At 42.1% G+C, this 26,146-nt stretch overlaps 1 protein-coding gene across 1 annotated transcript in view; it reads right to left on the bottom strand.

The window, feature by feature from the left end:
- Positions 1 to 26,146, bottom strand: part of LOC144488006 (uncharacterized) — a 183,829-nt gene that overhangs the window by 98,372 nt on the left and 59,311 nt on the right. The window contains exons 5-17 of the mRNA XM_078206027.1: positions 22,344 to 22,478; positions 21,703 to 21,747; positions 21,389 to 21,505; positions 18,685 to 18,753; positions 15,630 to 15,665; positions 12,724 to 12,786; positions 10,333 to 10,368; positions 8,931 to 8,963; positions 7,515 to 7,586; positions 5,867 to 5,920; positions 4,287 to 4,349; positions 2,914 to 2,958; positions 508 to 561 (exon numbers count right to left, since the gene is read on the bottom strand). Of these exons, the coding sequence (XP_078062153.1) occupies positions 508 to 561; positions 2,914 to 2,958; positions 4,287 to 4,349; positions 5,867 to 5,920; positions 7,515 to 7,586; positions 8,931 to 8,963; positions 10,333 to 10,368; positions 12,724 to 12,786; positions 15,630 to 15,665; positions 18,685 to 18,753; positions 21,389 to 21,505; positions 21,703 to 21,747; positions 22,344 to 22,478 (822 nt within the window). The remainder of the gene's footprint in view (positions 1 to 507; positions 562 to 2,913; positions 2,959 to 4,286; positions 4,350 to 5,866; positions 5,921 to 7,514; positions 7,587 to 8,930; positions 8,964 to 10,332; positions 10,369 to 12,723; positions 12,787 to 15,629; positions 15,666 to 18,684; positions 18,754 to 21,388; positions 21,506 to 21,702; positions 21,748 to 22,343; positions 22,479 to 26,146) is intronic.

The following is a 26,146-nucleotide window of genomic DNA, read 5'->3' as shown; positions in this document are numbered from 1 at the left end:
TGGCAATCAGTTATATCTAAATTAGGAACATGGCTAACCCATCTAACCTACACATCTTGGAACACTAAAGGGCAATTCAGCATGGCCAATCAACCTAACCAGCACGTCTTTCAGACTGTGGGAAGAAACCGGAGCACCCAGAGGAAACTCACACCTACACGGGGAGAATGCGCAAACTTCTCACAGGCAGTTATAATTTAGATATAAAATGACAATGTGCTAACCGATAATAAGGAATCTGACTTTTGAACCAAATTTTTAAGCCAGAGTAATCCTTTACTGAACGGTTGATGAATACTTGTTTCCTGATTCCAATATCGCATTCCCACCAATGCAGCAGGAAATTATAAATACTTTGTAACAACGATTAGAAGTTTAACAAAAGATGAACACTGTTCATGCACAGTTGGGATGTAAAATCATTTTTTAATTCATTTCAGTTAGCTGTTTTTAATACAGGTAAATATTTGCCCATCACAGTGAAGGCTGGGTTAGTTGACAAAATACCTCTCTCTCTGGATAGCCATCTGGTCCAGGTCTACCAGTGAGTCCACGCTGACCCTAAAATAGATAGGATGAAATATTAGTGGTTCAGATTATAGAATCCCTACAGTGCAGGAGGCCATTCGGCCCATCAAGTTTGCACCAATTCTCTGACAGAGTACCTTATCCAGGCCCTCTTCACCACCCTATCCCCACAACCCCACACATTTACCACGGCCAGCCCACCTAACATACACATCTTGGGACACTAAGGGACATTTCAGTATGGCCAATCAACCTAACCAGCATGTCATTTGGACTGTGAGAGGAAACTGGAGAACCTGGAGGAAACCCACACAGACCCAGGGAGACGGCGCAAACTTCACACAGTCAGTGACCCAAGGCCAGAAAACCTGGTGCTGTGAGGCAGCAGTGATAACCATTGTGTCACCATGCCACCCAGATGGTGAAGGCAAAGCAGGCTTTATATTCTAAAATGGACGAAAGATTATTTTAGATAAAGATGTTTATGACCTTATTGCTGAGTTGCTAAAGCAAAGATAATTGGGGGATATGTAAAGCTATGTTATTCTACTGGCGAAATGTGCATTGCATTTGTGATGGTGTAGGGAGTTACAGGGCACAGCTGATTGCTTCACCCCCAACAAGACAATAAGATGTTGCCCAACAACAGTTGGAGCTTGAAGCGGCAATCACACTGGAACAGTTGATAAGTGGTTATGAACTTACTTATAACTCAATGAGATGTATATTCAAAAAATTGACACTGGTGACATATCACACTTGATCACCAATACAGTGGCATACTGGACAGAGTAAACATTTCCCATGTCTATCAGAGAAGATTGAAATGATCAGTGCGCGGCTGTACAGCAATGATGTTGAAATGGTAAAGGGTTCCTTTCATTCAGTCTGCTCCTTGGTCTGTTTCTCCAAATAAAACAGACTGACTACAACCTCAGCATCCCATTTGAGCTTCCAATATCACACCCCCTCCCTCCCTCAGAGAAAAATGCCTACTTTAGCACTGTTCACCTCTGCCACTGTCTCAGTCTAACTGAGGAAACCTCACCCGTGCCTTTGTCACTTCTCAGTTTGACCATTCCACAGGCCGCCTCCCATGCGTTACCCTCCATAAACTTCAACTCACCCAAAACTCAGCCACCTCTTACCTATAAGAACATAAGAAATAGGAGCAGGAGTAGGCCATCTAGCCCCTCGAGCCTGCCCCGCCATTCAATAAGATCATGGCTGATCTGACGTGGATCAGTACCACTTACCCGCCTGATCCCCATAACCCTTAATTCCCTTACCGATCAGGAATCCATCCATCCGCGCTTTAAACATATTCAGCGAGGTAGCCTCCACCACCTCAGTGGGCAGAGAATTCCTGCACCAAATCCCACTGATCCATCAACCCTGGTCAAACTGATCCACATTAGCTCAAACCTGAAACTCAAAATTGTTTTTTCTTGTGTTTTAAGGTTTTTCTATTATTCGTTCATGGGATGTGAGCGGCGCTGGCTGGGCCAGCATTCATTGCCCATCCCTGAGGGCATTTTAAGAATCAACCACATTGCTGTGGTTCTGGAGTCACATTTCAGCCAGACCAGGTAGTGATGGCAGATTTCCTTTCCTAAAGGACATTTGTGAACCATATGAAGATTCTTCATGGCCTCACCCCCTCCCTATCTCTGTAACTTCTTTCAATCGTACAACCCTCTGAAAACTCTTCATTCCTTGAACTCCAGCCCATTATGCATCAATATTTGTCCACCATTGGCAGAAGTCTTTTAGCCTTTTATGATCTAAATAAACCCTTCACAAACCTCTCTGATTCTCCAGCTCTTTTTCCTTTAACAACCTCCTTAAAACGCACCTCCTTGACCAAACTTTTAGTGATATCTCCTAATATCCACTTCTCACATTAGCATCCACTTTTGTCCAACAATGCTTCTGATAGCACTTTGACATTTATGTTACAACAGCGATGCAAATATAAATGATCGTTGTCGAATCAAAGATTCTTCACATGATAGTCTTTGGTATTTTTTTCACATTTGCTTTATATATGAGCATGAAAGTGGATTTGAAACTACGTTTGTCTACATTTCACCTGAGACATGTTGGGGTAATCTGAATATGGGTTTCATTGTGTGATTTCAAGAGGAAATTAGATATAGCTCTTGGGGCTAAAGGGATCAAGGGATATGGGGGGAAAGAGGGATCAGGATATAGAATTTAATGATCCTCGAGATTAAAATGAATGGCGGAGCAGGCTCGAGGGGCCGAATGGCCTACTCCTGCTTCTATTTTCTGTGTACAACACCAACATATTTTTAACAGGTTTTGAGCAACTTTTATGGTAAATCAAACAGGAAAATGATACAAAAGATATTTATTTTAAACCTTTTTTCCTGAAAAGCCCGGCAAGCCATCCTGTCCAGCATTACCCTTGAAAAGAAACAGATTACCATCAGCATACAAGACAACTGACACTGTTTGCAAATTATACATTTTAGTCCAAAATATTTCCTATTTTTAATGGCAATCATCAAGTTGAATGGGGTCAGTGCTGGACATTTGAGTGTAACAGTTTCTTGGACCCCAAATTTGTCTTAATCCCAAACATTTTAATGAAAAACTCCTCTGAGCCAGTGCCAAACATTCACCTCCCATAGTAGCAATTCATGTAGCAGATTGCTGATGTAACATCACATTATTGGCAACTTAAAACTGCGGGCTCATAGCCACCAGCAACATGTCAGATGACAGATTCACCAGAAATATAATGGAGCCAAGAGGATTAAATCATGTAAGCAGGTTGCACAGACTTGACTTGAGTAGTGAGGACTAAGGGGTGATCCAGTTGAGGTGTTTAAGATGATTACAGGATTTGATAGGACAGATGAACTATTTTCCTTGGTGGGAGAATCCAGTGTTCAGAGGTGAATCCAGGAATTACTTCTCCATGCAAAGGACAATGGAAGTCTGGAAATCTCTCTCTCTCACAAGGCTGTTGTGGCTAGGTCAATCGAAAATTGTAAAACTAAGATTGATAATTTTTTGTTGGCAAGGACATTAGGGGGATGGTCAGATAACCAATGTGTGTGAGTTATGCTATGGATCAGCCTTGGATGTCAGGACAATATAGGCTCAATGGCCCACTCCTGTTGCTCGTGCCAGAACTCTCTGACCTCACCTGCGGCTGGGATTCCCCGGTCCCGGTGCAGTGAATGCAGTTTTGGGTCCCGGTGCAGCAGTGAATGGAGTTTTGGCTGTGAGCCAAATTCGCTGTTGTCAGTGGCGGGGCAGACGAGATCGGGGAATCCTGGTCTATATTTCTTGCTTTTACGTGGCCTTCATTTCATGACCTGAATGGATAGTCATTGGGTGGGATTTTCCAGCCCATCCACAGTGCGGTTCCCAGTGGTGGCGTTGGCTCGCCATTGACTGCTGGTGGGATCATCCACTCCCACCAACATCATGGCTTTTTGTATCGCTTGTCTGCCCCACCATCTGAGAACCCACCATGGGTGGGGTTACATTCAGTGGGACTGCAAGATCCCACTAGCGGGAAGGACTGGAAAATCTCACCCATTATTTGAAATTTTCCATTAATAAGAGTTCGTTCTCCATTCACATCAATTCTGTAGAATCAACTTGCAATTTAATTTTTGATGTATTGCACACCAAGCTATTACAACACCTTTCCTACTTAAAGGATTCTGTAAATGAAGGGAGCATTTGTATATAGACCAAAAATCAGTTTTGCTGCTTACCCGAAGCCCAGGGAAACCAATTATCCCTTTTTCACCTTTTTCACCAGGACCATGAGGCAAATTCTTGATGTGAACAAAGAAAAAGAAAAATCAGATATTATTTGTGTTTTACTTATTGAACTGAATTTACATTATGAGTAAATTTATTAGGAAGTACATAGAAACTAGAAGCAGGAGTAGGCCATTCGGCCCTTCGAGCCTGCTCAGCCATTCATTATCATCACAGCTGATCAGCCAACTCAATATCCTGATCCCCCCTTTCCCCCATATCCCTTGATCCCTTTAGCCCCAAGACCCATATGCAATTTCTTCTTGAAATCAGACAACATTTTGGCCTCATCTATTTTCTGTGGTAGTGAATTCCACACATTTACCACCCTCTGGGTGAAGAAATTTCTCCTCACCCCAGTTATGGTGAGCGGGTGGGTAAGTCGAGCTGAGTCCACGAAAAGATCAGCCATGATCTTATTGAATGGCAGGCAAGTTTGAGGAGCCAAATGACCTACTCCAGCTCCTAGTTCTTATGTTCTTAGTACTAAAAGGTTTAGCCCTTATCCTCAAAATATGACCCCGAGTTCTGGACTTCTCCCACCATTGGAAACATTCTTTCTGAATCTACCCTGTCTAACCCTGTTAGAATTTTATAAGTTTCTATGGGATCCCCTCTCACTCTTCTAAACTCCAGTGAATATAATCCTAACTGACTTAGTCTCTCCTCATATGACAGATCTGCCATCCCAGGACTCAGCCTGGTAAATCTTTGCTGCACTCCCTCTATAGCAAGAACATCCTTCCTCAGATAAGGACACCAAAACTGTACACAATACTCCAGCTGTGGCCTCACCAATGCCCTATACAATTATAGCAAAACATCCCTATTCCTCGACTCAAATCCTCTTGCTTCAAATGATTTTTTTTTCTAAATCAAAACAAAGCTTTCATAGATCTACATTGAGACTGAAACAATCCCTAACTAAAAGTGAATTTGAATCAATGAGAATAGGGCTTGTTTTTTAATTCCTCCTTTAATGAGTTTTTCTTTTTAGCATTTATTCTGAAAATGTAGGCAATGCCTAGCAAGGTAACATTCATTTTTTTATTTGTTTATGGAAACCAGGTGCCATTGTCTGAGGCAGCATTTACTGTCCATCCCTGGGGGCATTTAAGAGTCAACCACATTGTGTGGATCTGGAGTCACATGTAGGCCAGACCAGGTAAGGACAGCAGATTTCCTTTCCTAAAGGACATTAGTGAAGCAGATGGGTTTTTCCAACAATCGACAATGGCTTCATGGTCATCATTAGACTTCTTTAATTCCAAATTTTATTGAATTCAAATTTCATCATCTGCCATGGTGGGGATTCGAACCCAGGGCCCAGAGCATCACCCCCCTGGGCCCCTGGATTAATAGTCCAGCGACAATACCACTACCTCCCTCTATTTCCCATCCCAGTTACCCTGGAAAGATGGTAATGACCCCCTTTCTTTGATTCACTTCAGCCTCTGTGACGATAGAGTCTCACAATAATGGGAGGTGGGAAGCTCTAGGATTATAACTCAGGAAAATGCTTTGTACTCACTGACAGTCCAGGAAATCCCATAGGCCCAGGAGGCCCTCTGGGGCCTTTCTCACCCTGCAAGATAAGTTTTTTCTTTTACACCAAGAGCTGATTTATTTGTTCAGCCAACATTATGTATACAAACGAAGGCATGAGTAATTTCCCTTCAGTTCAAAGATTATATTATGCATGCATACGTTTAACAGAGATTTATCTATATGAATTGTGCAGGTCAAAGATTTATTAGAAATCTCTTTGTGATACACCTATATTCAGCATGATTATTTGCATTGAATCATTTCATGATGCTGATACACCCCGATCATGTTAGGAGGTTAGGATCTTTCTACTGTCAGTGGTGGCTCACTTGATGCCACTCTTGGCTCAATCCACATGGTTGTATGTCTAAGGCCGGAATTCTCTGGCCATTCTTGCTGGTGGGAGTCTCTGGTCCCACCGATAACGCATCCCCTGCCATGCGTTTCCTGGTGGTGTGGGGTGACTTCAACAGGAATTCCCATCGACAGCAGCGGGACTGAGAGGATCCAATCACAAGCAAATGGCGTGCTGCCTTTTGCTGCTGAGAAAAATGTTGAGGGCAGGCTAGATAATCTCACCCCAAGTCCCACAAGGGCTTGAGCACAAAATTCAAGGCTGGCACTTCAGTAAAGTACTGAGGGAGTGCAGCACTACCAGATGTGCAGTCTGCTGGAACCTGCTTTTGCTCTTCCCACCAGGCCAAGACAGAGGCAGAGGGAAATAACTTTGTATTCCAGGTAATAGATAGAGATGGGCTGACTGTCGTGTATTGAAAATTGCATTGTGCATTTTATCCACCTGAGGTTACCATACATAAATGGCCAGCAGAGGGAGGTTTCTAGGAAGATTAATAAAGGATCCAGGTCTAATAGGATCTCAGCCAGCAGGTGGCAATGGTGGGAAACTGATTGGCCTCTCTGGGCCCTTCCATGCAGGGAGAAGTGTCGTTAGCAGGCAGATTGGGCAGTGTCAGATGAAACGAGAGAGCAGCAAGTAGAAATACAAATCCAGACCTTGTGACACTCAGATGATGTCCTCGCAGGGTGCTGCCCTGTAAGTGGTGCCTTCCTTTAGAAGGAATATTAAACTGAGGTTCCTTCTACCCTTTCAGGTGGATATAAAGAATAGCGTGGCACTGTTTCAAAGAAGATCTGAGCTGTTCTTCCTGGTGTGCTAATATATGCCTCTCAACCAATATCACTAAAACAGATGATCTGGTTAAAATTCATTGTTTTTTGGGGCTTGATGTGTGGAAATTGGTTTTGCCGTGTTACCTATAATTCAACAATGACTACACTTCAAAAATCTTTTATTGGTTGCAAAGCGATTTGGAACATCATAAAGTTGGGAAAGGAGCTATATAAATGAAAGTCTTTCTTTTTCATGTTCATAAGAGCAATATTTAGATATTACTCCTGCAGATATTTTAATTCAAATATTTGGTTGTGCTAAGTAGTATGCTGTTTTATTTTGTGACTGGTTACTTGCGACATTTTGCATTAATGAAAAGTACCTACATTGTTGCTATGGTGTTACATGTGTGAATGGCCCGAGCATTAAAAAGACTGTAGACCACGGCGCCACAGGATCATAACGTGATTGCTGAATGCCTGTTGCTTGTTAATTATACCTGATCTCCTTTAAAGACAATTTCTTCCTCTGGCTGGATGAGTTCAACATGTCCTGGGTCACCTTGTTCACCCTGAAGAGGAGGAGAGAACAGGCAGGCGGTATAAATAGTGGGAATGACATACAAGCAGATGTCAATGTTTATAGATGGGATAGAAGAACTTGATGCAGCTTCACTTCATTCTTACACGATCGATCGCAAGAGATTTAGGGCACAGGTTACTCACAAGGGAAGTTAACACAGGCTCATTTCTGCTTGGAATTCTGTCTCAGCCTATACCATCCTTGAGCCTAGCCTGCAGACACTAAACAAACAAGCACTCATCATATCTGTACAATGGTTTTGTCTACTCTAAAAGGAAGTTCTAAATAACTAGAACAGTGACCTTGTTGCCAAACCATCACATTCAAAAACATAGCCGTTTGTTTTTGCGATGGTTATCCTTTATTGGCTCAAATAGTAATGTTTTCTCTGCCCAAGATGTTTTTCTATTTTTCGTCACTGAGACAACACAAGAGAAGGAACAGAAGAACATAAAATCACGATTGTTTATCTGAAACAAGCCCGAGGGGAGCGCTGCTGAGAAGAGACTTTGGCAAGCTCAGTGGCCCATCCATAGATATCAATCAACTCGGTAACTAGCTGCAATATGAAATAAAGTAAGGGATAACTTGCAGTCCCTAGCAGCCATTTGTTTCCACTTAATGGATAATAATGATGTAAATTAGTTATTTAATTTAATTCCATTCTGAATCAATGAAAGCAATGCCAGTACATCTATCCAAGGTGAGACAGGTGTATATCTCTTTGAGAACAGGATTAAATGTTACAGCTATAACTCATTGCTGAGCTATTGACCCATATCCCAGTGATGTCTAGACAATTTGGATCATACCTGAGAACTCAATTTAGTTAGGGATGGACAATGCAAGTTCATAATGTTACTTCAAAAACTTAAAATTTACAAATTGGAAGTTTATCTGTGGTTACTATCCTTTCTCAAAAGACCCAAAGTGGAAGAAGTTTTTAAAAGTTTTTAAAGTTTATTTATTAGTGTTACAAGTAGGCCTACGTTAACATTGCAATAAAGTTACTGTGAAAATCCCCTAGTCGCCACACTGCGGTGCCTGTTCGGGTACACTGAGGGAGAATTTAGCTTGGCCAATGCACCTAACCAGTCTTTCGGACTGTGGGAGGAAACCAGAGCACCCGAAGGAAACCCACGCAGACATGGGGAGAACATGCAGACTCCGCACTGACAGTAACCCAAGCTGGGAATCAAACCCGGGTCCCTGGCTCTGTGAGAAAGTAGCGCTAACCATTGTGCCACCCCTAATATCTATGGGGAATATTTTTAAAAAGCTATTCCATTGTATAAGAAAATACTTGTGGAGAATGAAATACGTATCCTCCTACCTTCTCGCCTTTCTGGCCTGGAAATCCCATGCCCTGCCAAAAATGATAAAATATGCGTTTGAGAAAAGAAATTCCCATTGAGACTTGTTTGGCAGGGTTTGAAATCAGCAGCGAGTGAGCGCCTCAAATACATTGAAAGACATCCCTTCAAATCACAAGATCACTCAAGGCAGATAAGTCATCTCAGCTCATCCATCCAGAAAGATCTATCACAGCATCTAACTGCTTTGTAGGTAATTTCAGGGTTTTGCTTCCCTTACCCAAACCCCATTTTCCAGTTTGAGCTCTTGTATACTTGGATGCCCTCAGCATTTATCAGATATTAAACCTTCTCAAATTCCATTCATAATTTCTCTTAGTAACACATGATAATTGCCATCAATCTTAGATTATTTGTGCTATAGTCTGTCGAGGGTCTCAATTCCCCTCTTCCCAAAATTGAGAGATTAGGAATTAATGGGAAACCGATTACCCATTTGTTTATATCATGTGAGGCTGCCTGATTAGGCTCCCTTGGGTGTCCAAAAGTACAATTTTTCTGAACCTTGTCTTGTTCCACCCAGTGGAGACTGACTTTAGAGGTACAACAAAGCAGAGAGAATGAATCCTTTCCCATAGTATGAGGTGACTCACGCTGTCAAACAGCTTAGTTGGGTAATTAACTCAATCCTGTGTCAGTTCAAATCATAGAATCCCTGCAGTTTAGAGGGAGCCCAACAGGGCATCTTACTGAGGCCCTTTCCCCAAAACCCCACGTATTTACCCTGCTGATCCCCCTAGCCGACACATCTTGGAGCTTTAAGGGGCAATTTAGCATGACCAATCCACCTAACCTGCACATCTTTGGACTGTGGGAGGAAAACCACGCAGACAAGGGGAGAACATGCAAACTCCACACAGACAGTCACCCAAGGCTGGAATTGAACCTGGGTCCATGGAGCTACGAGACAGCAGTGCTAACCACTGTGCTGCCCCAAAAGCAAACCTTGCCTGCCGGCGCAACTTTTTTAATACAACCTCTAAGCTCCCCGTCAGGGAATGGAACGCTGGTCTCCCACATGACAGGCGGGAATGATAACCACTATATTAAAGAGGAATTCCAAATATTCCCACCATTACTTGTGTACTAATGAAACATTCTTTTCCATAATGTTGTGAGGCATCACCAATGTTCTACGGCAGCATATCCTGGGTACATGCATCATAACCAATCATTCAGACTAACACTATTAATACACGAGAAGAACATCCATTATCGCTTAGAATTAGACTTAAAAATACAAGTTATTCACAGCTTAACTCTTCATTAAGAAATAAACATTATGCAATTAGTTGAAGACTTAATCGAATTCAACATTCAAGCCAAACAATTCTTCAGACCACAAGATAGTTAAAAACTTACCTGGTCACCTGGTAAGCCTCGAGAACCAGGATGTCCCTGGATAAAGGATTTATAAATATTAATTCAAGTATTTCCTTTGGGATGAGGAATCTAGGCATATTGCAAATAGAATATCATTTGTTTTTTTCCAACCCAGGTTTCAATGCCAACATTTATTTTTACCAATGATTTGCTGAATTAACATTGTATTTATTCTGAAATGTCTTTAATACTTTGATTCTCATATTGTTTCAGTGTAGGACCGCTTTTCATTAGTAATCCGACTCGCTCCATCCAAATAATAAAATTCATTTCCAAATATATACAAATTATAAACTAAATTATAAAAAATATTATCTAAACCTATGAACGTACGAATTATGTGAAGGATTAGGCTTTTCGGCCCTTCAAGCCAGTTCCGCCATTTGAAATGATCGTGATTGGTCTGATTGTCATCTCTACTCCCTGTTTATCCCCTGTACTCTTTAACTCCCTTAGCTAAGAATCTATCCAACTCAGCCGTAAAAATATTCAATAACACTGCCCCCCCACAGCTCACTGGGAAGAAAATTCCACAGACTAACGCCCCTCGGAGAAAAATATTCTGTCTTAAACGGGAGGCCCCTTATTTTTAATCTGTGTTCCCAAGTTCTAGTCTCTTCCAAAAGAAGAATCATCCTTTCAGCATCCTCCCTGTCAGGAACCCTCAGGATCTTACATACTTCAATAAGATCATCTCTCATTCTTCTAAATTCCAATGGATACAGGTTCAACCTTTCTTCATGAGATAACCCCTTCTTTCCAGGAATCAGTCGAGTGAACCTTCTCTGCACTCTTTCTAATGCAATTAAGTCCTTTCTTAAATTAGGAGACCAGTACTCTAGTTTTGTTTTTACATTCATGGGAGTTGCTGGTCAGAACAGTATTTAATGCCTATCCCTAATTGCCCTTGAGAAGTGGCGATGAGCCGCCTTCCTGAACCACTGCAGTTCATGTAGTGTATGTTCACCCACAGTGCTGTTAGGAAGGGAGTTCCAAGATTTTGATCTAACCACAGTAAAGGAATCGTGATATAGTTCCAAGTCAGGATGGTGTGTGTCTTGGAGGGGTCTCACCCATGCCCTGTACAGCTGTAGCAAAACTTGCTTACTTTTATATTCCATTCCCCTTGCAATAAATGAAAACTTATAAACAAATGATAAATTATAAAAATATAAGGTTCATAAGATTAAAGTTCTACACATAAAAAGTATTTTAATAATGCTTCCCAAAAGTACAGATGCCAGTGAGATGGGCATTCCTGTCTATCCCTGCCGGGTGAGACTGTCAGCCCACTGTGCATTGCACATGTGGTGGCAGCAATTCACTCCCATCCTCGAATTGAGGAAAGCTTACAATGAGAGCACAGGAGCAGGCCATTTCCAGCCATCCGAACAGTGCCCAGTGCAGCAAAGTTGATTTTGTTGGAGTCTTTCTTGAGTGTTTGTGGAGTTGGATTCAGGAAGAATGTTAACAGTAGTTTGATGGCCCTCATTAAATCTTGAGCTTATGGTAAACACATTGCTGATGGAATTTCTCTAACTCTTTCATGTGTCGCTAAGTGTGAAGATGCTAACTGCTCTGCATACTAGGGCTTTTGTTAATTCATTGAGGTCTTTGTTAATGAATCAGAGTTTGGGTAGAGCGTACAGATGGTCAGTGTCATGGGTGCAGCACACTGACGGTCAGCATTGTGGGTACAGTGCACTGATGGTCAGCGAGATTGCACAGTGCACTGATGGTCAGTGTTGTGGGTGCAGCACACTGATGGTCAGTGTTGTGGGCATGGTGCACTGACGGTCAGTGTCATGGATGCAGTGCACTGACGGTCAGCATTGTGGGTACAGTGCACTGATGGTCAGCGAGATTGCACAGCGCACTGACGGTCAGCATCATGGGCGCAGCACCCTGATGGTCAGTGTTGTGGGCACAGTACCCTGACAGTCAGTGTTTTAAGTAGTTCCCAGGAATGATCAGTGTTGTGGCTGTTTCCCAGGGATGAATCAGCACTGTGGATAGCTCCCTTTAGCCCACGGAATTAACCTCAGGCACTCCCCATCCAGTAGACCCACTTTTACTTGCTCAATTATTTCCAGCACTACACTGTCCTACGTCAGTCCATTATATAACCTCAATGCCTGCAGGATCTCATTTGCCCCCATGTATTCTTTCAGCACAAAATGCTGAAATTAACCTGTTTTCAGGATGGTTCAATCCTTTTTTGTGAAACTGTCATGATCTCATTTAAAACAGGTTTCTCTGCTGCGTGGATTAAACTGCCATAGCAGTTCCTTATTCCGATGGCAATTATTGAACCCTTGGATGTGTCCAGAAAACAGTGAAGCAAACTCATTTTAGTCATAATCTACTTACTGGAAAACCTGGTGGACCTCTCGGTCCTTCAATACCTCGGAGACCTGGAATTCCTGGAGAACCCTAAGAGAGAGGAAAAGAAAAATGAATTCCTGCCATTGATGATCAATGACAACAGGACAAGGATAAAGCTTGCATTTGGTGCAAGACTGATTCTACAATCAGACAGAACTTTCAAAGCACCAGCACAGACATAATGAACTGAATGACTTCCTTCTGCTACATCATTCTTATGATTCCATTTCTACCTTTTAACACGTTGGAGTGTCATTATTCTCAGGAACTGGCGTCAATGATTAGGATGAAATTTTACTTATCTATAAATTACTTTTTGTCATTGGTTACTGTTCATGAACAACTTGAGAATAAATGAAAAAAACATTTCATTACTTCAACGTTAATTAATGTTCCAGCCAGCTTGCCCCAAATAGAAACCATTGTGTTTCATTTCATTATGTTTCACTGTTTGATCATCATCCATCTATACTTTTCTTTCTATAATCTTTAATCTGCTCATAATCAGCTACAGTAAGAGTTTTAACAACACCAGGTTACTGTGTTTGGTACCCCAGTCCAACGCCGGCATCTCCACATCATAATCAGCTACACAGTCACATTCTTATTAAACATGGAATATTGAATGTGTGGTATTATTATAACTTGAATTAGAATTAAATGCTCCAAGTTGTTCTCTAACACGTGATCGGAATTGTTGATCGCAGCTTCACTGGCATTATTTTAGTGAATGGTGAATCAGTACCAGAATTCCGTTCCTTTTCTACCTCTACTCAGTCTACATGGTTTCAATCTCTCTAATTCTGCACTTACTAACAGTAAAATCCATCAGCACTGCTCACTCTGTATGTGCAATTGGTCCAAATTGCTTTGAACACTACCAATTCTCCTTAAACTCATCACTTGGCCACTTAATTTGATATCGTCCTTGTCTAATTAGTACCTTCTGTTTTCGGCTTCCAAGGCAGCCTTTGTCTAACAAGCTACTTTTCTATTAATTCCACTAATCTTCTACAAAAGTCACACACACACTAATTTGATAATGTATACATTATTGAAAAACAGATCTTGTGTCTTCTGAAGTAATTCAAAGTCTACGATTATATCACAGATTTAAAAACAATTTTAAAAATATATATAATTAATCGCTTGATGAAAAATTTTTAATCTCAGTAAATCTTGGTGTTAATTGCATATTTAGTTGTTACTATTGTTATCATTTTGCTAAGTACCAGTTTTACTGTGGTTATTTCTGACTGTCCTGTTGGGCATATTTGGTGTCTGTTTCTGTCTGTGTGACAATAGCTTGGATTTTCCAGCTCCGTCGTTGCAGGACCCACCTTGGGAGATTAGCAGCCAAATTAAAACTCGAATGACTTTTGGCAGGACTGGATGACCCCAGCAGTGAGCAGAGCTGGAAGATTCCTCCCTCCTTCTCATTTTTTTTGTTCATTAATGGGATGTGGACGTTGCCAGCTGGACTAAAATTTGTTGCCTATCACTAATAGCGCTTGAATTGAGTGGCTTGTTAGGCCATTTCAGGGGGTATTTAAGAGTCAACCACATTGCTGTGGATCTGTAGCCAGACCAGGTAAGGATGACAAATTTCCTTCCCGTAAGGACATTAGTGAATCAGATGGGTTTTTATGACAATCAACAGTTTAATAGTGATCTAGAATCATAGGATCCCTACAGTGCAGAAGGAGGCCATTCGGCCCATCGAGTCTGCACCGACCACAATCCCACCCAGGCCCTATCCCGGTAACCCTACACATTTACCCCAGCTAGTCCACCTGACACTAAGGGTCAATTTAGCATGGTCAATTCACCTAACCCGCACATCTTTGGACTGTGGGAGGAAACCAGAGCACCCAGAGGAAACTCACGCAGACACGGGGAGAATGTGCAAACTCCACACAGTGACCCAAGCCAGGAATTGAACCCGGCTCCCTAGTGCTGTGAGGCAGCAGTGCTAACCACTGTTTCCACCATGTCGCCCATGGTGAAGATCATTAGACTTCTAATTCCAGATTTTGATTGAATTCAAATTGCACCATCTGCCGTCCTCAAGGCATTACCCGGGCCTCTGGATTACTAGTCCAGTAACAATACCACTACACCACCACTTGCCCAATGTTCACTGATTGATCTGCTGGGGCAAAGCTTGATCATAAGGTGGATAAATTAGCACAAAAAGCATTGATGATTCAGCATGTTTGATTTAAGAGTTAGTCAGAGGTGCTCAAAAATCAAAATATTTGAAAGCCAAAGGAAAATAAATTAAAGTTACATTTCAAGCCATTCCCATCTTTAGTAAAGGTTATGTTTTCTGAGTAGAACGTTAACTGTATCTGACTGGGTGGCATCCTCCCCGAGCCTGAACCCCGTTTCCAAATGACTCCGATCTTCCCTCCAGATAATTTCGTCCCATCGTCTCTTAGACTTTCCTTCCCAGTATTTCCTTCCTGGCTGTGCCCTGCTGCCTCAGCATTTTCCTGCATCCCATTCCTGCCGTTACCCCGCTCTTTTTCCTCTTTTGGATATTCCCTCCCCAAATTCTGTTCTGGAATTTCTGCCTCTGTAACTGCAACATGTAACACATTAACAAAAAAACTGCCAAGAAAGTAATACATTAAAGTTAAAAGCAAATTACTGCGGATGCTGGAATCTGAAACCAAAATGCTGGAATCTGAAAGTAATGCATTAAAGTTAACTGTGATTAATTGTCAGGCCTAATTGTTCACTTCCCCTCCTAGTTCATAACATAACCTGATTCATCCTCCGCATCAGATCATTATCTTTAATCACTTGGAGAGGTCTTTAATCACTGCTTAGCAGATAAAGCCAAGGAAAACACTTAAGCAAAAGTAAGGAAAGTCATTGTTACTTACAGGATAGCCTGCTGGCCCTGGAAATCCTTGCTCTCCCTAAAGAAAAGAGAACAAATTACTCCATTAATTTTCTATGTAAATGCTTCAATTGTCTATAACGCAAATCTAACAAAGTTTATCTGCCCAATCAGATTAACCACCCAGTTATTAACTGCTGGATAAATTCAATTTCCCACAATTTTCATCCACAGTTGGCATTCCTAACATTCTGCTTTGTATCTTTGTGCAGAACCTCTATTAGCTGTTCCCCACAAACAGTTCCTGTGTTCTACATTTCCATCATGTATTTTGGTATATGTGGGTTAGATTTGTCTAGTTGTTCACAGTCAATGAGTAGAAACCCTATCTTTGTAATCCTCTATAACCCACTGTTCCCCACTGTACAGCCACGATATTCTGTTATTTTTCTGGGTGCAACTGTTTTAAAGTACTGTTCCCTGCTGGAGTACCTTCATCTCATACTGTTGCTTTGTGCGCAGCCAATCTACGTAACCCAATACCTATCCTGTATAGTCTTCTGCTCCTCAATTTAGAGCCCTGGGCTGGACTTTCCCGACAGGGACAGGAAAAAAAAGGTGGGGCAGTTTCTCGATCCTGAACCCAACCGCAGGTGAGACACCTCCTTAATTGATATGAAAAGTTCCCTTCCCAATTAAGGCAGACTCCTTGAAGTTAGAGGGCCAATCAGAGGCCTTCTGGTTTGAAAGGAGTAGCAGAGAAGTAACCGAGAAGGTGCTTCAACACTGAGGTGTCCTCTCCCAAAACACTTTTAAAACTGTGATTTAAAAACAGTTCTTTCAATCAGCCCAGTGGATGGACAAGGGGGATCTCTTCTCCAAGGTAGTCAGTGGCTGCTGTTGCAGGGATGGCCTCTTGGGCTGTCTGGGGTGCTACCACACACCCTCCCCCATCCCCTCCCCTCCCCTCCCCTCACACCATCACCTCCCCTCACACCATCACCAGTGCGTATACACCTTAACTGGCCCCTGCCAGTGTGGGGAACTCGAAGCTGCAGCAGAAAACCCCAGTTGACCTCTTTAAGTGGGCTTAACAAGACTCTTATCAAGCTTGATTGCTGTGTGAGGGCCAGTCGCCCTACCAGTTACAATCCTGCCTCTGCTAATTGGCTGGCAATAGAAACAGCATCGGGAAAGCGGAAAGTCAACCAACGTCAGCATTTTTGGTTCTGGTCTGCCTTCATTCTCACCCTCAGCGGGGCCCAAAAATTCTACCTATTACGTCTCACTATTTCCACTGTGAGGTCTCTAGAGATACCCTTCGGTCGTATAAAAATCTCTTTAGAAGGAGACAAACTTTACTTGACTTTAAATGGTTCTGGACATTCTCAGATAACATTGAACAGGTGTCTAGGTGTCATCCATAAGAGCTTCTCATTGAGTTGCTGGTTTGCAACATCCAGTCAATGACGGTGAGCAAATTCTAGCAGACCATCAATTATCACCATAACAAGTAGGAGCTTATCCTCTTCATCACCAGCACGTTGGGTGGAATTTTCCGGCCCTACCTACTGGCTGGATCTTCTGACCCCGTCAAAGGTGACACCCCGGTTGTGGGACAGGGGAACCATGCAAAACGCCATGGACTTTGGCAGAACCGGAAGACCCCGCCAATAGCAAACTGCCTCCGCTGCCAAAGAACATGTTGCAGGAAGGGGTATAGGGGCACAGAAAATCCCACCCACTGTTTTCCTTTAGGTGGAAAATCAACCAGTCAACAATTTCCTGACCAACCTTTGCCAATTTCCCAAGCTTCCTTTGTTGTAGTAAAATTAGCTTGAAATCAGAATCTGGTTGGTTTGACAATTAAAGTAATTCTTACCGAGTTATGTTGCCCACACTTTTACCCACAAGATAGCCTACTGTATATCATAAAGGTTAAGCAACCAGGTGAAAATACACCATTTAAAAAGTAAAGAAGTTTAATATAGAAGTACGTGCATGTGTATGTGAACCAGTAGATTAAGGCATTCAGCTAGTTCAAATATAGTCTGAGCATATTGGTTTGTGTTCTATATTGATTGCGCAGCTAACGATTGTTCAACTGATTACCCAGACTAAATGCAAAGATTGTTTTTCAAGCAAATAAACTGAGCTGAACAGACATTGGCAATCAAACATTGAAGCATAATCTCATTTTGTAACAACTGTAGAAAAAGATACACCAATAAATGTTGAGAGGCATAGATCGGGTGGACTCTCAGAGGCTTTTTCCCAGGGTGGAAATGGCTGCTACGAGAGGACACAGGTTTAAGGTGCTGGGGGGTAGGTACAGGGGAAATGTTAGTGGGAAGTTTTTCACACAGAGGGTGGTGGGCGAGTGGAATCGGCTGCCGTCAGTGGTGGTGGAGGCAAACTCAACAGGGTCTTTTAAGAGACTCCTGGATGAGTACATGGGACTTAATAGGATGGAGGGTTATAGGTAGGCCTAAAAGGTAGGGATATGTTCGGCACAACTTGTGGGGCCGACGGGCCTGTTTTGTGCTGTGGTTTTCTATGTTTCTAATTCAATCACAGACACGACATTATTGCACTAATTTACTGTTCACACTGACCTGCAATAAACTCGAGCACAGATTTTCAACAATTCGAATTGAACGCAAATGACTCAAAACAAAAGTATCCAGTTTTCTATGGTTAGTTAATTAGCATAGGTTCGATATTCTTCAGCTATTGCCATGAAATCTAACCACAATTTTTACCTATTGCCTCTTATTTTCCTTTCCCTTCAGGCACAGTAAAGGCTACTTTTTTGCCTTCCGCATCTTTTACCATCTTTGTCCACAACTGCCTGAATTATGTGGATACAGTAAAATCATAGATCACAGAATCCCTCCTGTGCAGGAGGAGGCAATTCGGCCCATCGAGTCTGTGCCGATCACAATCCCACCCAGGCCCTATTCCCGTAACCCCACATATTTATCCTGCGAATTGCCTTGACACTAAGGTCAATTCAGCATGGCCAATTAACCTAACCCGCACATCTTTGGAGTGTGGGAGGAACCCAGAGTAAGCAATGCTTTAAACGGAACACTCACCATGAAATCCGTATTAAAAAATGTAGCAAATATGGAATCTCCTTTTGGCCCTTTCGGCCCGGGCATTCCCTGCAACAAATATGGGACAATTTTTATACGAAATTGTTAAAATAAATAGCAATACCAACATTTTTTGACATAGGCAACTTACGGTTCTTACCAAAAGATATTCATACTTTAAACCTTAGTTATAATCCAATACTAAATATTAACCTACAATTTATTAAAACGTTTGCATTGTGAATGAGTGAGGCCAGTAATATTTTATTTTTCTGCTGTTTCCAAAAATTTAATACACTTAAACATAATTGTTTATTCAACTTCTGACTAGTTGATTTTCCAGTTCGAAAACTCCAAAACACCACCAACTGAGCCTTATTGCAAAGGTACCCTTCTGCTGTCACTTCATGCTGAAGATCCACCTTAAATTTATCAACACTCTTAGCCTCTCCAAAATCCAGTACCTTTACTCACCTTTTCCCTCAGCTGCTCACTGCTTCCCACGTTCACCAATCCCACCTCCCTCTCGCATTTCTGTTTTGTACCTCCATCCCACCGCAACTCTAATAAGCATTGTTAATTTACTTTTGTGGCTGACAGACAGAAATCCAGTCTCCTGGGGTATATAGGCCTATTGAAAAACACATACCAAACCAAAGAAGAGATCCTTGAGAGGTGACTAACAGCATGGTCAAAGAGGGCAGTGTCTTAAATAAAGAGAAGCAGAAGTTTTTGGGGAGGGAATTTCAGAGCGTGGGTTCAAGAGGGCTGAGAAAGTGGTGCGAACAGGTCAGATTCAGAGGAAAGGAGAGGCTAGGAAGATAGAACATAGAACAGTACAGCACAGAACAGGCCCTTCGGCCCACGATGTTGTGCCGAGCTAGGAATGTAGGGTGGTCGGTACCAGCTTTAATGGGCCATGAAGAGAACTCAAGGATGAGGATTTCTAATTAAACATATTGGAAGATTGAAAACCAATGTAAGACAATGAGTACAGGTAGAAAGTGGAAATTGATGTTAGCGAGAACAAGACATGGTTGGATTAGCTGAAGTTTAATACGTAGGGACCAGGAGAGCTGTGGAGTACCAGAACAAAATATTTTAGATGCTGGAAATCTGAAACAAAAACAGAAAGTGTTATAAATGCTCAGCAGGTCAGCCAGCATCTGTGGGGAGAGAAACAGAGTTAATGGGCGGGATGTTACAGCCTTGCTCGAGTGAGACCAGGAATTCCCACCCGAAGTCAACGGACATTTCCGTTGTCTGTCCCTGGCCTGCTCCGATTCAGTGGCGGGCGAGGGGGTAGAATTCCAGCGAATGTTTTGAGTCAATGGCCTTCTGTCAGAACGAGGAAACATTAGAAACGTAATAGATTTTAAGCAAGAGAAGGGGGGTGGGGGTGGGGGGGTGGGTAAAGGTGGAATACAAACAAAAGAGAAGTTCTGTGACAGGGTGAGAAGCAGGAGATAGTAAATGAAAAACGGGTGGCAATGCAAGGCCAAAGGTAATGGAACAAGTAAAGAAACAAAAGATGCGTCTAGAGAAGATGTGACTAGTAGAATGGTTAACATCTTCCATCCAAAAGCAAAAACAACAACAGTGGTTAGCTCTGCTGCCTCACAGTGCAACGGACCCGGGTTCAATTCCAGCTTTGGGTGACTGTGTGGAGTTTGTATGTTCTCCCTGTGTCTGCGTGGGTTTCCTCTGGGTACTCTGGCTTCTTCCCACAGTCTAAAGACGTACAGGTTAGGTGGATTGGCCATGCTAAATTGCTCCTTAGTGTCCCAAGATGTGGAGGCTAGGGGGGTTTAGTGGGGTAAATATGAGGGGTTACGGGATAGGGCCTGGGTAAGATGTGTAAATTAGATGGATTAGCCACGGTAAATCCATACTGCTACAGGCAAAGCGTGGGCCTGGATAAGATGTTCATCAGAGGGTCAGTACCGGCTTGATGGGCAATGGCTCCTTCTACACTGTGGGGATTCTATAAAGAGAAAAACAAGAGTAAAGCTGAAACTTCGAAAGAAAAAGGAAGCAGAATTGGGGCAGAGATTAGTCTGACATTGTTGATCTTAATATTGAGTGTGGAAGACTGTGAAGTGCCTGATTGAAAGATCAGGTACTGCTTCTCAAGTTTTTGTTGAACAACAGAATCTCAATAATTCCGATACAGATAGATTGAGCCATGGGATAGTTGTGTATGAAGATGACAAATGGCATGGAGGAAGGTTTCAGTGACAGATGGGATGACGGTGGATGCTACTGAGGTGGAGTATTTTGCAAGAGAGAAGACATGAAGGCAGAGAATCAAATAGGATTTAAGGTTTCAAATTGTGACCAGTTAGGTTTTGAGGATGACCTATGAAGAGCTGGTCCATAAGGAATGGGGCTGTTCTAAAAGGGGTGAGGGTGGAAAACTCTGAAAGATACAAGAAAATTAAAAAAAACGAGAAAAATGCAGTCAACACAATGGCTCATCCAATCATCCAGGTTCTTTCCTCGACCTAATTTTTTTAAATCACCTTTCTCTCCAGTGCCATATCCTTTTACTCTCTGGAGTGAAAATTATATCCAATTCCTTTTGCAATGACTGCAATCCATTAGTATTCCATTCTGTAGGTGGTGATGCACTTTTTCATATCTTAGTAACTTTTCCATCTGAAGATACGAAGCCTTATGATGAGATTCAAAAAGATTTCCCTACCGGTAAACCAACTCTTCCTGGATATCCTGCACTTCCAGAGGGGCCAGGGTCTCCTCGAGATCCATTGCAGCCATCCAATCCAGGAGGCCCCCTCGGGCCTTGCAGTCCTGGAAAACCCTAAAATCATCAATATTTCAGTAAGTCATTATGAAACCACCTGTAGGTGCAGGATTTATATTACTGTGTGGTGCTGAACTTGGGAAATTTAGCATCTGACTCGATCATAAGCAGATCAGGTCAGTCTAGCAGAAATAAATGTCCAGCCACAATTACACTCTGGTCATCAAGTGGAAAAAGTTCAAATAAATACTCACTGGAATGCCATCCAATCCTGGAAAGCCAGGAACACCAGTTGGACCCTGGAAAATGAAAACCATTATCGGATTCTGTAAAGTATTTTCTCTCCTTTCTCTTTGTAACAATTAACAGGACAAACGGCTGATCAGCTCCCGCTATTCTACCAAAGCTGCTCCAGCATGGCCTCTAGAATGTGCACCACAGCGGCCCTGGGTAATTATAGTGCTTGTTGCCTTTGTCAAATGGTAACTAAATAAAATTGAACGTTTTTTTTCCCCCCACCTAAATTTGTAAAACCATGAACAGTCATTTTTCCAGTTTTCAAATGCCAATAGGATTTTTAATTTTTTTCCCTAGGATGTAGGCACTGCCAGCTAGGCTGGCTTTTGCGGCCCAACCCCAATTGCCCTCCAGAAGGAGGTGAGCTGCCTTCTTGGGCCACTCCAGTGGTGTAAGTGCACCCACAGGGCTATTAGTCTGCACAGTAACAATGACCTACAAAATGGAGAGTTTCCCGCTCACTTGACTAGCTGTCACTTCAATCTGAGGGCAGTATCCCTAATGTTGCTGCACGTTGGCAATGGCTGGGTTACTCTCATTATATGAGATGGTGATGGGTAAAACATTTTGCATGCAGCTATGTTTTGTTTCATCTTACACTGTCCCCTTTTATTCCAGGAAATCCAGCTAGTCCACGATCTCCATTTTGTCCTTTTAATCCTGGTGGGCCTTGTGGTCCTTGTAGGCCGGAGAAACCTGGTTGACCACGTCTTCCTAGTAAGCCTGGATGCCCCTGAAATTAATAGATAAAATGTTTGTACTCTCTTTCAGGAAAACAATTTTGCAATAAAACAAAGCTCCGCAGTTAACTTCACTTATCTCCATTATGTCATCTAAAACAGGTACAGAGAAGGATGCCGATACTCTTCTCCCCCCACCCCCACCCACAAGAAACGTAAAAGGCCATTCAGTTAAAAAGGCTTAATGCCTCCCCAAGTTAGGTACAATTCACTTTATGACAAACTCTAACGAACCCACACAATCTCCTGATGAGAAAATCTGTAATGATTCTTCCTGCCCCCCATGAAAGGAAATCTAGCAGAACTCCAGAACACATATCTAACCATAAAACTTACCATGTACCCTACATTGTTCATTCTTGACTAGGTACTTTCCTAAGCATGACATTCTCTTGGTTTATCAATGCAGAAACCAGAATATTCTACAGTGTATTTGACTACCTGTATTTGGATCTAAATCTTCGAAAGCATTCCCAACCAGTTATTCACCCAACACTTCTTTGAATGCGCCGTGATGGAAAAGTAAAGAGCTTGCATAGAATTTTATCACATCTCTCAAAGAAAATCCCCAAAGGAATTCACAGACAATGGGGGCATGTTTTCGTTTTGCTATTTTTCATTCCATCGAGTGTTTTCTGTTTTATCTGAATCCAAAAAAAATGAGATATGTGCAAAAAAATGGCAAAATATCTGTTTCTTTACAATCCGTGGACTTCTTTTCCATATTTCTTTCTGCGTCAAGGCAAAGTCAAAATGTTTGTATTTGTTTATAGGAAATTGTGTGTGACAGAAGACCTGAGCCATACCCAGAGAAGCTGGAAAGAGTAAAATGATGAAAGATAATTGGTCAGCGCACCCATTCTCATTTCAGCTTGACAACCCAATTGTGGATTTGCATCAGCTTGCAAAACTGACTGCATTTTAAGTTAGCGCAAAAAAGATGTCAAATTTGATAAACATGCATTTCTACTGACAACATGTACCCTTAAAAAGAATGCAATTTGCAGTCAAAGCTTTTTTATTTGGAGGACGGGATAACTTGCTCCTTACAGATTCACATTCCCCTTACTCACTGAGCAGTTGTTATTTTTCTATAACGTCTAGATGCAGATGTAATCTTTCACACTTGCGAACAGCAGCTGTGTTAAGTTACAAAGGCAATTTTTCAGGCTGTGGTTCAAGACTCGGTTGGTCTGTGATCTAAGTGATCAGTAAAAACAATTCCCTTAAACAGCAATGACAATGCTTCAATTGAAGGTTTCTTCTACACAATTGACTATTGCGTCTCATGCTGGGCAAATTTAAATAATATGGAAATATCAGTCCTGCAGGCATGAGATGCTGACAAATTACATTTTCTTGGATGGCACAGTTGCACAGTTAGTGACTGGATGAATTTTAGTCACTGTACTTTGCAACAAAATAAAATGCATTTTGAGATTGTCACCTAAAGACAATTAAGTTTGATTCAAAATATGTTTCTGATGTAAAGTCAAGTTCAGATTACAAGGGGTTACTCTCCAGGGTCCCAGCAATCTTTTATGACTTGATAGTAAAAAGCAGATGCTGAATAATGGCTGGTTAAGACTTTTGATAATTTGTCCCAATGGAAAATTAGTTAGTTAGTCATTAAAATTAAATCCATTCAATCTAAGACAATGGGAAGTTGTTCAGTCCCTGTTGCAAGGTGGTGGTTCCTATTCCTGGGCCTATTTTCAACAGAGGTTGCTAATGGAAGATCAGAGGTCATGGTCATGAGCTCTGGAATTGGCCAACTTTGGACAGTTTTGTGACTGGAACTATCACTTTGAAGACATGGATGACGTTTAAGTTTTTCATTCTTATTCTGTCATATGATGTGGGCATCGCTGGCCAGGCCAGCATTTTTGCCCATCCCTAATTGGCTTTGAACTGGGTGGCTTAGGCCATTTCAGTGAGAAGTTCAGAGTCAGCCACGTTACTGTGGCTCTGGAGTCACAAGTAGGCCAGACCAACTTAGGTCAACAGATTTTCTTTCCTAAATGACATTGCTGAACCAGATGGGTTTTTGCAAAAAATCAATAAATGGTTTCATGGTCACTATTACTGAGACTAGCTTTTTAATCCCAGAATTTATTAATTGAATTCAAATTCCACCAGCGGCTGTGGTGGACCCACATTCCCAGAGCAGTGGTCTGGGCCTCCAGATTGTGAGTACAGTGGCATTATCACTATGACACTGTCTCCCGCGATTAGTTGAAGTCATGTTGGTGGCACAAGAAATACGAGTGCCCTTGTAAGTCTATTTTCTGAAAAGGGACGCAAATATGCATTGTGCCACATGTGAGCTTACACAGTCCAATACTGTACACACAATGAGGGATGTTACCATTATTGTCCCTGAGTTATGCAATTGCTAATTACATTTAATGGAGCCATTATTTTCCAGATTCTCAGGGATATAGACCTGCATACTGGAATGACTGAACAAGAGAGAATACCTAGTACAGACCTAACATTTTTAAATATACCTGATTAAGAGATTTCAATGAATGGCAGACTTTGTTTAATAATTTGGAGCACAAAGCAAAACTGCAGTACGATCAATCCATGAACAATGCAAGCAAAGGCAACAGTCACATTACATGCTTTTGAGTTAAAATAGATTTTAAACTACAATGATTTGTCTTTCTTCAGTATTCTTAATAGAAATAAATGAGCATTTAGCTCATGATTCTTCATTGGCAGAAAGAGTTAGAAAATGTGCAGCTTACCAAAGACAGTTCTCTTTAATGGACATTAAGGGAGGGGGAGCTCTTACCAAAAGACAGCAGCTAGGAATCTGTTTATTCTCTCAATATGCTTTGTAATGGCCCTTTCATAGAATCCCTACAGTGCAGAAGGAAGCAATGCGGCCCATCGAGCCTGCACTGACTCTCCGAAAGAATATCTTACCCAGGCCCTATCCCCGTAGCCCCACATATTTACCCCACTAATCCCCCTAACCTGCACATCTTGGGACACTAAGAGGCAATTTAGCATGACCAATCCACCTAACTGCACATCTTTGGGGTGTGGGAGGAAACAGGAGCACAGGGAGAACGTGCAAGCTCCACATGTGCAAACTCCACACAGTCACTGGTGGCCAGAATTGAACCCGGGTCCCTGGTGCTTTGAGGCGGCAGTGCTAACCACTGTGCCGCCCAAAATTGATGCCAGAATGAAATGGAAAATAGTCCATTGTTTACAAAGCTTTCTGAAGTGTTATAACTCAGGGTTTAATTTCTAAAATAAAGTAGGACAAAATTTTAACCGCCAAGGGGAAAACAGGTTTGGGGATAGCTCAAGGCAGCTCTGAAAAGTGACAGCATTCAACCAGAGAATTAGCATCCTGCCTCCTTGTTTCTCAGTCAGAGAGGATGGCTGGCTTGTTGTTTAAACTTGTCAGAGGAAAGATTTCTAGTTAAAGGGAGCCCGACAGAGTCAGAATGGATGAATTGGGCATTGATCCCTCTGGTTTCATCAACAAGAGGAATAGAGAGGAGACCTGGGAAAGCAGCCTCCGGGTCCCTCACAATTACCTGGAGCTCCTGCCGTGGGATTGCAAGGACCAAAATTGGGTAATATTTACCAAGGAGGGCAAATCCCCCCTCAAACCAAGCAGACATGGATGGAAATGGCC

This window comes from Mustelus asterias, chromosome 3, assembly GCF_964213995.1.
Source record: "Mustelus asterias chromosome 3, sMusAst1.hap1.1, whole genome shotgun sequence".
In the NCBI taxonomy this organism is placed as follows: domain Eukaryota; kingdom Metazoa; phylum Chordata; class Chondrichthyes; order Carcharhiniformes; family Triakidae; genus Mustelus; species Mustelus asterias.
The sequence above is the reverse complement of the archived record's forward strand: the minus strand, read 5'-3'. Positions and strand labels throughout refer to the sequence as shown.